Here is a 14,157-nt window from a genome sequence, read left to right on the forward strand (position 1 = left end):
TTGTGTTACATCCATTTTGAGTTTATTAACCCATTATTTACATTCCATATTTTTCGCTAACGGCTTACTTGTCTGTAGTTAGAAGAAGGTTGAATGAAATATCAACAGATGTTCTTGTTACGTTAATACTATAATACTAAAACAAGGAATGTAAAACATTCTGGTTGAACTGATGGCTCAAAACCTTTCTGAAATATATTAAATGCTATAGGCATACGTCGTTCAACTATACTATCGTCAGGGGGCTCTGTTGAATACTGCAAGGCAAATGCTGATATATTTACAGTTTGACAAATAGAAATTCCTTTGACCAAAGACTGCCCACGTGGACACAAACATTGACAAATCAAAAGTAATGGCTGTGGTTCGCAACACTCCAAAACATCAAATGCTCAAATTAAAAAACATAAAATGGCCTGGATAAAGATAGATATTATTTTCTTGGTGGTAAAACAGCGTTAGGCTAAGGAATTAACCTATTCTACAGAATCGACAGATTTAAATCAAATTGCAGCTAATAAAAAGCTGTTCTAAACACCTATCCAGAGGTATGCGTGTGTGTGTGTGTGTGTGTGTGTGTGTGTGTGTGTGTGTGTGTGTGTGTGTGTGTGTGAACGTGCGCTGCAGTCGGTGACCTCGGGTTCCCAAGGGGAACATGCGCTTCCACCGCCTCAGCTGTGCTTGGTATGCAGCATCTCCGTGAGCAGGGAGTTGCAGGGCAGGTCTCCGAGCAGGTGCCGCTGGTACAGGTACTCCTCAACCTGTAGGCTGATGCTGCGCACCTCGGGCAGACGAAGCAGCAGCTGGCCGAACTTGTCGGACTGACTGCGCTGCGTGTGCTCCATCAGGGCTCGGTTCACCTGCTCCTGGGTCCTCTCCACCTGCCTGCGGCTCTGGATGAACTTCACGTCTGGACACAGGAACACAGTATGCAGTCACAGGCGTGGACCCTTGGGGGAGCATTCTAGAGACTTGTGTGTTATCACAGCTGGCCTGAGTTTCTTGTTTCTCTTGAGACACATCCGTTGGGCACGAGAGCCTGGAGGCAAGCGCCAGCAATTCATTGGCCAATCGTAAGGCTCTTCATGCTGTGATTGGTCAGATTGGTCTTGACAACAGTCGAAAGGGCGGAACAGGCAGCTCAATTAACCAATGTCTGGCTACAAACATGATTCTGATGACAAGAGGAATTGAGGGAGCTAGACTGGACCCAACGCAATGGGTCTGACTAAATCATAGCGAACTATTGGCCTGCTAGTAACAAGACCAATACACAAATGCGTTAATAATCTGCAACCTCTTAGATACCAGGTTAGTTTTTGGTGGTCAAAACCTCTCGCACTATATATTTGTTCTAGCGGGCTCACCTGGGTTGAATAAAACTAGGTATTTGAGGCAGACAAACTCCTCTTTGTCCAGGTGAAGGGCCTTCAGCTTGGACACCAGGTCCTGGGTCCTTGACACCAGGCTGCTCAGGGTCAACCCTGCCTGGGACTGCACAGTGGACACCTCTATCTGCAAGACAGACACGCCTGTCAGTCGGCCAGCCATTGCAACGGATGGTCGGATGGTCATGGATATCCCAGAATTATTTCCCCTCCATAACTTACCTGCTGCCCAGTGACCAGGTAGATGCAGCCCTCCTTCGCATAGGTCACCTGTCTACTCAGGTGGTCTAACACAAGCAGCTCACTCCAGCAGCTCTGCAGCAGCGCCATCTGGTCTTCTACCTGGAGGGGGAACACTACCGATTCTCAATACTCCAGCACTCCAACCCTTCTCTCAGGTCCGCGGTTGCCATCCTGTTGAAAACATACTGCATAAACGTTGACACTGTTATTACCTTGAGGTCCTTGAAGAAAGCACAGTTCCTGGCCCACTCCACAAGGCCAAAGAGTGTCTGGTCGGCCATTTTGCACATGATGCTGAAGGTGTTCAGACAGTCGTGTTTGCCTCGGTTGGCCTGTTCCCTCTGCAGGGAGGCCAGGACCTTGGCACACAGCTGGCCTTCCTCGGGCTCCCCATTTAAGAGCTGGGCGAGGAAGTTTTCCGAGGGGTCCTCGACTGACGTATACGGAAAGGGAACCGGCGTGGAAGCTGTTGAACTTGACGTGGAGTTGGAGGCTGACATTGCCGGGCTTGAGGGTAGGAAGCCATCACTGGCCATGGAGGACGACATTGAGTTCACCAGGGTTAAGCTAGAGCTAAGTGGGTATTCTGTTTTCTCCAGAGGGAACTCACGCATGTTGGGTTGATACAATCCAGTGAAGGGTAGGGCTGCTAGTCCAGTGACTGTGTTCCGAATGCAGTCCTGGGGCATGATGGCCTCTGACTGGTGGCCCGGGCCAGAGGGATAAACCACATGGGGTTGGTAGAAAGGCTCTGAGGAAAATGGAACGAGCGGGTGATTGATCATCAGATGGTCACTTTGGGGCGTTGGCTGGTGCGTTGGGGTAGTCTCTGCTTTGACTCTGTAGGGGGCAGTGCTTGGTTGATAATAGACCTGCTGTTTTAATTGCCGGTCTCTGCGATAGAAGGGGCCAAACTTGTTCCTGCCACCCCTCATGCGGTCTGCTCTCACAGCTGTAAGATCAAAAAGTAAGATCACACCATGAACCTCATCGATCCGTCATTTCATCACCTCAGTACTTTCAAAACATTGTCTTTGTCGAAATAGAACAGAGGTTAATTGGGTCATTTTATGATTATTATGTGAGACAGTACAGCCCATAGTACCCCAGCACTTAGTTTATGAGTTCATAGATTAGTCCCACACAGGAGGGAAGAAGAACTTGAGCGTCAGCGCAACACGGGAGAAGGTGTTGCAACACAGTGGAATGTGTTTCTACAGGTGGGTGTGCCCAGGTGTTAGTTCACCCGACATTACATGTCAAACAGCCAGTTTGGTTTGCGTGCATCGGCTAGGCATACATGCAGGCATAGAGGTGTTTTCGGCGGGCGTACGTACCCTCTCGCTTCATACCCACAGCTAAGCACTTCTGGAAGCGACAGAATGGACAGCGCTTCCTCTGGGAGGGGTTCATGGGACATCTCTGTCTCTCCGAGCAGCTGTAGTGCTTGCTGTTCTGCACTGACCGTTTAAAGAACCCCTATGGAGGGAGAGCGAGAGAGCGAGAGGAAGGAAATAACAAAGAACGTGGAGACAGTGAGAGAAGAAGAGATCAATGTGGATGTGAAAAAAAATCCTGGTTTAATGGTAAATGAGCTGCATTTATATATTACTTCCTTGACTGCTTTACATTTATTGCCTGACATTAACCCATTCATACACTGACGGCGGTGTCAGCCATGCAATGCGACAGCCAGCTTGTTAAGGTTTGGTGTCAAGGTTGTTAAGGCAGTTAAGGTTTGGTGTCTTGCTCAGGGACACCTCGCCACTAGCTAGGAGGAGCCGGGAATCAAACTAGCAACCTTCGGGTTGCAAGTAAACCCACTCTATCTCCTGAGCCACTGTCATTAACAGAAACTATTCCTATGTAAGATATATATATGTAATATACATACATATATATATATATATATATATATATGTGTGCATCAGATTAACATGGTTGCAGTTTGTATCACCTTGCAGCTCTCACAGGTGAGCAGTCCGTAGTGGTAGCCAGATACTCGATCTCCACACACTGGACAGTTCCCCTCGATCTCTGCCCTGCTCTCAGGCTCTCTCTCCAGATCCTTAGCTGGGAAATATTGCCACAAATAAATGAAAATAAAAATAAAACATAAATATTGTAAACATGAAAATAATTCTCAATAAAAAAATTATAAGTAGCAGTTCAGTGAATAAAGTAACATTTAATAAAACGTAATTAAATATAAAACAATTCAACAGCATTAAATACAAATACATTGAAAACAATTAGATTCGATGTCATTTGAATTCATTTTCTATATAAAGTATTAATATAGTATTGTTCATATCAAATATGCTAATTATTTTGTCTCGACATCACAAAAGATTTCAACCTCTCTCTGTCTTTCTTATATATATATATATATACTATGACATATAAACATTTATAATTTATACTGTGATTTCTAATGTTAATACATGTCAGATTAACAGAAGCCTAGACAACCCTGTATGGTGGCTGAAATTGAGTCGATTCCGGATGGAACTGCTATTATTTGTTTTGCTATTATTTACATTTCACAATTTAATAGACTTACACTGTAAGTGTGTCATTAGATGAGTTTCATTGCTCATCCAACAATTGCTTGTTACGTTCTTATCAACCAGATAATTAGAGTCAAAGACACAGGCCTTACATAACTTTCCGGGAATATACTTAACAAAATATGAGTCATATAATAAGTCATATGACTATTTAATCCTCACTGGGTATAATATATATATGATATAATATATGTAATATATGCTGACATTTTTTAATATTATTAATCAAACCTTTATTGATTCCGCATTGAGTTTAGTCAGCTCGTTTGTAAGAGCAAATATGCATTTAGGTTTATTTACAACTCACAAAACATCCTCGGTTACTTCCTTTTGTTCTTTATCACTTTGCTTACAGTGTCCGGATGTTCTTCAATATTCCACATGTATTACATTGGCAATAGACCACGATTCAGCACCATGTCAATCTCAAGCCATTGCAGTCTCCATGGACACCGGTGAGTACTCACACGTCCTCTCTAGGTACAGCAGCTCATGGGGGTCGTTGGCTGGGGGGTGGGCTAGAGGCTGGGGAAGCTCCACATCATAATCCCATAGATCCATGCTGGCTAAGGGGACACAAGGATCCTCATACCAGCAGGGGACAGGAGCCCGAGCACTGACACGGCGAGAGAGACAGCGAGCGAGAGAGAGAGGGAGAGAGAGAGAGAGAGGCGGCCGGACCACACAGCCCTGGCTGACAGAGGTCCGCACGCAGACTTTGGACCGTGGTGAGTGCCATAAAACTCTTCAGATGGGCACTCCTATTACCTACCAAGCCAGCAAGCAGGACAGCCAGCAAGCCAACCTGCTCGCCTGCTAGTCAGCCAGCTTTGCAGCAATTCAGTTGGTCAGCCAGTCGACTGGTTGGTCAACTAGACAGACAGACAGACAGACAGACAGAGAGACAGTCAACCAGCGAGTCAACAACAACCTTATGCAGCCAGACATTCAGCTAGAAAGAGAGACAGTCAGCCAATAAGCATGTACTTAAACAGTCAACCAGTCCATCTTGGGGGACAGGGAGATAGGTATCTGCTGAAATGCTTTGTGGAAAAACTGGGCAGTATAACACAGCAACAGAAACAATAATCACCCTGGAACAACACTGATAAGATAAGAAGCGCAGGAGTGTATTATAGCTACTTCACATGTAACCCTTTATGCATTAAATATGCTCCCACAAGTCAGCCAGATGTATTCTTGTAGTTAATAGACAAGTTGGCTCGATTGTTATCGAAGATATGCAAGTAGGCTTTATATAAGTAAATAAATAAATAAATATATCTATAGTATAGTTAACATGTAATAGTAGGACAAAGTAATCCACAAAAGTCTTGAGGATAGGAGCTTTTCTTTGGCTGGTTTATGGCTTTTTAATCTTCTCATCACATTTGAACCAAGGCCTGGCATGTGAATCTCCTCCCAATAATAATGACGGTGGATGGCTAGATCAGGCCAGGGCCAAAGCAGCCTTGCTATAGGCTAGCTTCAGCCCAGCACATGGACGTCATCAATAAAGATATTAAAGTCCAAGGGTGCATACCTATGACATCATTTTTGTCATATCAAAGAGCTTCATTAAACGTGTCCATCTAATCAGGTCTGTCTTTTATCTCAAACTTTATTATTTTATTACAAGGATAATTTAGCGTTATTTCAGACCTCATGTCAATTCAACAGGAACCTCACAGTGCCAATATCGAAGATTTCCTTATTGTTCTCTTTGGCGACACCTTCAGTGATAATCAGACGTTTTACCTAGAGATGGTAAAACAGTTCTCACCAGGGCAGTTTCTACTACTGCAAAGGCTTTCAGAAGTGGGACATTTGGACATTTGGATACTTGTGTTACCTCACTCTTTGAATGATACCGACTAAACAGAGATTCATTTGCATGAAAATCGATATTGACATGTTTAACATGTCTGTTTTGAGAGCTATTCCAACCGTTTTGCTTACTACCGACATTGTGCTGGCACAAGGTTGATGGAAATCATTGTTCCAATGTTTGGGTTTCAAGATGTTGAGCAGGACTCTTACTGAACATTATCGCAGCTTCGTTTTTGGCGCCACCTTGTGGTGGACCCTCGCAGCCCTGTAGAAATGAGACAATCATGGATGCGGTCCGAGATGACGACGAATGGACGGTGTAGAAATGTATTTAGTATATGGTACACGTGAACCTCAGAAGATTGGCGCAATTTGATTGGCTCGCTATCTCGGGATATTGGGCAATATCCCATGATTGAGATCTCTAACTCGGGATATTGTTCTCATCGCAAAATGTCCCGCTTTGCTAATAAATACAAATAAATCCCGGCAAAAAGTGTTATCTTGTTCACGTGTAGTATAGCTCGACTTTCGGTCTCGGGAGCTCATCCCCACTATTCACTTCGCCTTATAAATGTCTTCAATTTCAATTATCCATACGTTACTTACATCTGTTTACCTTTTCATTTTCAAATATGAAAAATCTCTCGGCAATCACAATACAGAACGTTGTTAATATTCAAATATCTTTCATCTCAAATTCGATCTTTCAGTCGGTCAGATTTAAAAATGTATGCGTATCTTCCGGATCATGCGAAGTTGAGAGAGGTATGTGGGGCATGTTTCCAGTAGTAGGCCTATGTATTTCAACTGCAATAAATATTATTTCTGCCATTATTTAATATGTTTTGCTATATATTTATGTATAACATTTATTTTTAATGAATATTGAGTTCGCAACATTAGGTAGGAACTAGAGTTCAGTTTCCATGGCACATGCACAGTTTAAGGTGTAACAGCCAATTAAGGTGTAACACAAAGCCAATGCGAGCAGATTTTATTCTCTGATTACAAGTGTGTTTATTAGTAGATGTTTTTATTTTGGGTAAAACAATTCCCTCATGGTTTTGTGGGAATACGAGGTAAAGTGTGTAACCTTTATTTTACTTTTACAGTGTAGGCCTATGTGAACGTGTCTATTTTTACATTGTCGTACTGTTTAGTTTGACGGTGTATCGAGAACCATGGGCTCGTTTGTTACCTGGAGGGATCATATGTAGGCCTATCCTCCAGAATAGTCACAATTCAACTAACGGTAGAGAGGAGAATTTGCTGTGGCTGGGGATCGTCGTTCTCACAATGTAAGTAAATAAATGAAGGTAGGTACCCCCCATATAAAAAGTGTTACAGCAACACAGCCTTAAATCGTGTTGTAGCCAACGCGCACGCACCTCTATTAGATTGCCATTTTTGTTTGTATGGGACTAATGTTTGAAAGTATATCGGATTGAATGACCAGAACTATTTTTTTACAATCAAAGGGCAATGTAATGGACATTGAAAGGACATTTCTGCAAATTGGATGTGTATGTCATGCTTCTCGTTTGTTTTAGGCCTACGTGCTCTTCGATTATATTAAGGGTCATTGTTATGCTCTTGGGCAAAATTGTGTGTTTCATGTCTGCACTCTGTACCTCCTAGTGGTCTCGTGTGTTAGACACAATTGTGTACCTGCTGCTTTGGCCATAGCGTCACATTCTGAAGGAATGCTGTGTGGTTTATGGCCTCCATTTTTATGTCCAATAGTTATTTCAGTAGCTGTACACAATGAATGCACAAATTAAATCAAAGTGATTTATTTCAAAATGAATTACAATTCATGTTCCTCGTGGCAAAATGGAATGTATACCACAGAATCATCACAGTAAACGTTATATCAGCCTTTCTGCAGAAGGCGGAGGGACTCAGGCGTGCTGAGGACAGGCTTTTTAGGCCGCTGTAGCGGGACACACTGGCGTACCCTCGGCAACAAACCACACTTCGTTGTGCCGGTTGAACATCTTCATAGGACTGCAACGCAAACCATTACGATGTGTTATCAAATCTGAGTTTGAAGATTTACAGAAAGCAGTAAGATATGGAAATAATAAAACACTGTCTTTTACCTGTCATATCCAACGGCATAGCTACAGTCCTTTTTATACATGGCTCCAACCGATTCAAGGCTGTCCATGAGTTCGCTCTCTTTATCCCTGACCCTATAGCTCATCATCCATCCTCCGTAGCTCTTAACGTACACATTCATACCCGGCATCTCTGTTATGGACACCTGCAGCAGGAAGAGCAGTTTAGTACGATTTGTATGGAAAACATCAAATACACAGACACTCCAAGCTGGGTAGGACAGAATGCAAGGTCTACCTGGCTGTCCGTTGGTTTGGGGGGATTCAGCTGGTGCTCGGACGGGAGAAGGAAGCTCATTGTGTAAGTACAACTTTCAAACCAACCCTTGTTGGTCTTACTTTTGATGATCACCGGGGAGGTCATTTCAATGTTTGCTCCTGCAGGTCAAGTAAATAGGTTACTCCCATGGAAGAGGCTGCTTTTGAGACAATGTAGGCCATCCCAAGTGGCCGTGTCTGTTACACCAAGAGACCCATTGTGCTGTTTCAGACATTCCAACACACACACACACACACACACACACACACACACACACACACACACACACACACACACACACACACACACACACACACCATTTTCATTGGCTCCAGTGATGTACTTAAACAGTCTTCTGAAGGCAGTGTATGTTGCCATCTCCATGATCCGGGAAGTTTCCTCTGTTGTCACCCACTTAGTACTGCTGAGGTTGCGCACCTAAAGCACGTGAGGAGGATGACATGTCTGCGTGAGCTTTCATCAACATCACCATTTTTTTTCAACATCATTTTTCCACCCTCACTGAATGAAACGGCCCTGCTCTCACTCACCTCATACTCTTCAGTCTGACACACCGGTGTGTACAAAAGGCATTCTTTGGTCTCGGAGCAAAATTCAGACAAGGAGGAATCCCTGTTGGTTAAGAGAAGAAACTATGATACAGAGAAGTAGATCAATGTAGGAATGTACAGAGGACCGGAGCATTAAAAACAATTATGATCCAGGTCCAATGTCAAGCTATTTAATCACAATTGAACAGACACGTTTTTATTGATTTCACAATACAGTCTGTGAGCCATTAGCTCTGCAAACAACCAGCCTTTACTGTGCATAAGAAAAAACGGATAACTCTTACCCAACGCTGGCTTCTGTGGTTAGCACCAGCAGAAAGCCAATGACTGCTGCAATGTTCCTCCTGAGATGCAAACATACATGGATTTAAGGTGCAAAAGGTTACTATATTGCTATGTAAAATGTCCCCAAAAACCTTAGGACTGCATTAATGGTACTTACATTTTCACTCTGCTTCAGCTGTGTGTGCAGGAGATTGTGCAACACAACTATTTATGTAATTTGTGTTACGAAAGGTAATTTGCATGAACACCCCCCCAAATACTGGCTAAACAGTTGATTGGTTGTGGAAAACAAGCAGGAGAATAGCCTGTTTGTCAGTTTTAACTTCATGTATCAGAATCAGATCAGAATAAGTTTACTATTATTGACAAGGAATTAGTTGGATCTCGGTGGTGCATAACAATAAACACATATTGGGAAAAGACAGGCAAAAAAAAAAGGTTACGAGTAATAACAATAATAGAGATGATAAATACATCCAAGCTATAGTCAAAGTGAACTTTATTGTCAGACCGACCGTGCAGCAAGTTACACAGAGGACCGAAATTGCGTTTCCCCTATACTCGAAATGTGCTATTAATATATTTACCACACAACATATAACACAACATAATACAGCAAAAGACAGAGTATAAGTATTATTATGGAAGTGGAAGTAGTTACTTCAACCAACCTGATTCAGGTGGGTTGAAATTCACAAATGGTAATGGTAAACATGAAACTTTATATGCTAATCTGAAATATTCACAATAAGTGTATTCAACCATGAAGCCTCAATCCAAAAATTGCAATAACCTTTCGAGTTCATACAATACATCAAGGTTGGCCTTTTGGTTTTTATTATTTGTAGCAATGGCATTTAAGTGACTTGCTTTTACTGCTTGATTAAATCACCAAAGTCTTTGGGTAGGTAAAGGTGTTTGTAACAAATAAAATGCTACACGCCACCTCTGACTATAACTGGGCTCCTCCAGACAAGGACGGAGGTGTTGGTGGTTGGTTTACGTTAAAGGTTTGTAGACAATGATACATGACTTGGTGATTATTACATGACTGACATGAATTCTTGGGCGTTGTTTATTTGCAACCCGACCCCTCTTTCATGAACATTGTGTTCTTGTCCAATTCCTATAGGCTTTCCCATAACAAAAGGATAACGTGTCCACCAAGAGAACTGGTTTGTTCTATAACACTGATTGACACGTGAGGACAGAGCCCCTTTCACACATGCAGTATTTCCCTGCAAATTTCCCGAAGAAGTCCTGCATGAGGGTTAGGGTTAGGGTCAGGGGTTCCCGATGGGAATGAGGACGAATGTCTTGGGGAATCTACCCCGGCAATTTCATTTCCTCTACTGACGAGGGATATAACTTTGCTTTGTAAGCAAAAGCCAAAATGCTGCAGCTTTGCACCACAAGGCAAAGGTTATTTACATTGAACACTTTTTTGAGGAGATTCCTTCCCATGTCAATCAAATAATTACAAATCAAGGAGCTGAATGGGACTGTAAACGTAGGCGGCGATTTCCGTTTGGCGAAAAAGTTACATTAATTGTATCCGCACCAATCAGAATTGGGAAGCTTTGTCACAGTCACCATCATCCCTGTACATGTTGTGGGACATGGCAGATGTAACAGACCATAGACCTGTAATCATCGCTTTCTGTTATATGTATGGATGATCGTTCATCTCGATAGCAATTGGCACTTCAAGCCAGTGTTGACTTGTACTGCGGTACGTGAACATAGGTTGCTTTTGATAACATTACGTCTGTACTAGGCTAAAGGTAGAGCATTGAATCAGAACGGTTGTTCAGTTCAGGGGTGGGGTAACATGTCTCCATTCCCAACTGAAGCCTTAAAATGTAAACAGACTCTTGTTCTTGACTGGTTATCATTTTAAGAAGCATGTTTACCTCTCTTATCTTACGCACAGAAAACACAGAAAAAAATACTTGTTCAAAGGTTGTGTCAGTAAGAGAAGACAAGAGACTGAAGTTGATTGCTTTTTTATGTTCAGTGGCAAATTCATGAAACTGTTACATTTAAATACATTTTATTTGAATTGCTTAGCCCTCCAGAGATCAAGGAAAAGCTCCCTTAATTATTAAGGAAGAAACCCTGTGAAGAAATGCAGAAAGAGGGCAACCTCCTTCAAGGGATGGTTAAAGGGGACATATTATACCACCAGGTGTGACTGTGATTAGCCTTCCAAGCCGTTTTGAAAATCTGCCCCATATGACATCACTAGTGGGTGTGTCCACCTAGATGTGTGCTGGATAGATCATTCTACCAACCTACCCAGTGGACTGAAGTAAACGTTGCTAATCTACCCAGCACAGATCTAGGTGGACACGCCCACTAGTGATGTCATATGGGGCAGATTTTCGAAACAGCTTGTAAGGCTAATCATACTCACACCTGGTGGTATAATATGTCCCCTTTAAGAGTGCAATGAGTGCAGAAATGGTGAACCTGGATGGTAGGACACAATCAAAAGGTTTAAGTCAAATTAAGTCTTTGGAAAATAGAAAATGTACAATGACCAATGTCCTTAATTGTTGTTAAATCATAACAGTAGAAGTTTCAACACAAAACGTTTCAACAAATATAATAACACATCAGTACAGATTCCATGTGTGTGCAAGCTTACAAACTGACAATTAATCTCTTTAGAATAGTGATTCCGAATTTCGTTTTGCATTCCTGGATGGCGTTCTGTGTGAGCTAGCGAGTCGCCCGAGTATCACATGAACACTCAGGCTTTGTTGTCGTCGTCACCTGCTACCTGAGACTCTCTTGAACATTGTTTTCTTACAATTCCTATATGGTCTTCTTTTCAATACAACAAAGGTATGAGTTCCCACCAATGAATTGTTTTGTTCCAGAATAACTTTGTGTTTGAGAGTATAGCATAACTCCACCTGATGAAATTGTAAATATTGTATACATTTTCTTGTAGACCTAATTGCACTCCAAGTGATTAGAATTTGGGTGTAGAGGGTGTTATGTTATTGTATAATAGGATGTTATCAAGATCGATTCATTATTATTAATTACTAATTCATTAATTACTAATATTAGATAATAATATTGAAAAAGTGAATAACCAAACTCGACCACTTTCACAGCTACCGAGACTTAACATAGTTTTCAACAGCCAGTAAGAATGGAAGCTGCAGTAGTTGGGATGTTTTTGTTAGATCGCCCCAAAACCCTAACCCCTAACCCCCTAACCCTAACCCTAAAATATCTTAACGTAGATGGCCCAGTCTACTGAGATCCTTGACCAATGTAGCAGCAGTGCAGATATATATTATTATCGACATTTCACACCTACCACCAAATTGATCTGGCAAAGAAGTAACTCTACAACCAGCTAGCGCTACTAGCTAGCAAGCTCATAAAGGTATGTTAGCCCTGAAGGGTGTGTACAAAGTTGATTGATTTCCTGGGGTTAAGCTCTTTCTCTTTGAGCTTCTCTTATTGGTTAGAATGAGGGGGGGGGCTTACTGTGACACTTTGAATACAATGGAGAATCTCTGCAATGTTGGTACACTGATCAATAACACTCAGTCAGTGTGTCACTGTGTCAACGTTAAAGGATTTGGCCGAAACCAGGTTAAATGTTGAAATTGTCTATGTCAAGATGTAAACTAGCCATGATTTTTGTTATACTTCTCACGCTGTGGAGGCATTCTGAAATTGAGCAGTTGGCCAACAATTTACAACCTTTATATCCAAAACGAGTGTGTAGCAGCTCTCATAGCTGTATTTTTGTTATGTCCAACCCAAGTAAAAGGCTACAAACTGAGCTAAGTAGCTTTCTCCAATAGTGCTCACAAACGAACAAATCTTCACGTTTCGATTCCATAACGTGCCACTGAGCATGTGCAACGATAGTGGCTGCATTATCGGAAGCTTGATAACTGAATTCTGAGTGCAGTCAACATTTCAAAAAGTAGCCACGGTAAGATTAGGAGAGGGTTTGTATCATCATCATCATCCTTATAACATTGTGTGTAGATGATGGCTGGTTTAAGCAGCCTCCTTTTGCCCGATCAGACTGACTTGACTCTGGGGCTGGGTGAGGCTGCACACCTGTTTCAGTAAAAGCATTCAGTAAAACCAGCCGCCCATCACCACACAAGCTCAGGTAGATCTCCTACATGGCAGCATAGGTCCCCACCTTCATGTTCCATTGTCTTCAAACTCAATAAACCGGCTATCAACCCCGAGCCCTCGTGTCTGGAGGAGCCCAGAAAAGCCTCCTAGCATGTAGCATGTAGCATGTAGCATGTAGCATGAACATTGCTACAACTATCTAAATGGCCAATAGGTGGCGACCTATCTCAAGTTCGCAGCCTCGTTTTTGGCGCCACCTTCTGGTGGCCCTTCGCAGCAGTGTAGGAAAATAATGGATGCGGTCCCAGATTGCGACATGGACGGTGTATAATAAATGTATGTACAAACATCTTCTATTTCAATTATCCATACATTTCTTACATTGATATATTTTTTGTTCAAGTTTAGTTTTCAAATCTGAAAAATAACATCTCTCGGCAAGCGAAAATCAGAAGCCTGGTAGTTATTTATATATTTTTCACCTCAAACTCGTCTTTTCAGTCAGTAAGCTTTCAAAATGTATGTGTATCTTCCGGATCATGCGAAGGAGTTGAGAGGGGTGCTGAGGGGAATGTTTCCAGCAGTATGTATCCTCCAGAGTAGTCACAATTCAACTAACGACAGAGAGGACAGTCTGCTCTGGCTGGAGATCGTAATTCTTACAATGTCAGTAAATCAAATCGGGTACTATAACAAGGGCGTAGTAACATCAACAAAGCATTAAAGTGTGTGGTACACGGAAGCCCAACTCAACTCAACATTTTT

At 42.3% G+C, this 14,157-nt stretch overlaps 2 protein-coding genes across 4 annotated transcripts; both read right to left on the reverse strand.

Moving 5' to 3' along the window:
• nr5a5 (nuclear receptor subfamily 5, group A, member 5) lies at positions 1-5,237 on the reverse strand. 3 transcript variants are annotated; one of them, XM_060037169.1, is made up of 7 exons: positions 4,669-5,237; positions 3,589-3,704; positions 2,969-3,110; positions 1,844-2,583; positions 1,611-1,730; positions 1,368-1,515; positions 1-950 (listed from the first exon to the last, which is right to left on the reverse strand). In XM_060037169.1, exons 1-7 carry the CDS (start codon positions 4,760-4,762, stop codon positions 757-759), a joined length of 1,554 nt encoding a protein of 517 aa, XP_059893152.1. In that variant the 5' UTR covers positions 4,763-5,237; the 3' UTR covers positions 1-756. The 3 variants fall into 3 exon arrangements, with proteins under 3 accessions (XP_059893152.1, XP_059893145.1, XP_059893160.1); XM_060037162.1 differs by having other exon boundaries at positions 1-910; positions 4,669-5,090; XM_060037177.1 differs by lacking the exon at positions 4,669-5,237 and adding an exon at positions 4,555-4,573 and having other exon boundaries at positions 1-910.
• Positions 5,238-7,811: 2,574 nt separating this feature from the next.
• soul5 (heme-binding protein soul5) lies at positions 7,812-9,521 on the reverse strand. Its single transcript, XM_060037191.1, has 7 exons — positions 9,428-9,521; positions 9,270-9,329; positions 8,965-9,046; positions 8,731-8,851; positions 8,393-8,532; positions 8,137-8,300; positions 7,812-8,041 (listed from the first exon to the last, which is right to left on the reverse strand). Coding segments are annotated over exons 1-7 (651 nt in total). The 5' UTR covers positions 9,430-9,521; the 3' UTR covers positions 7,812-7,959.
• Positions 9,522-14,157: the final 4,636 nt, after the last annotated feature.

The sequence above is a fragment of the Gadus macrocephalus genome, chromosome 2 (assembly GCF_031168955.1).
Source record: "Gadus macrocephalus chromosome 2, ASM3116895v1".
Classification (NCBI taxonomy): domain Eukaryota; kingdom Metazoa; phylum Chordata; class Actinopteri; order Gadiformes; family Gadidae; genus Gadus; species Gadus macrocephalus.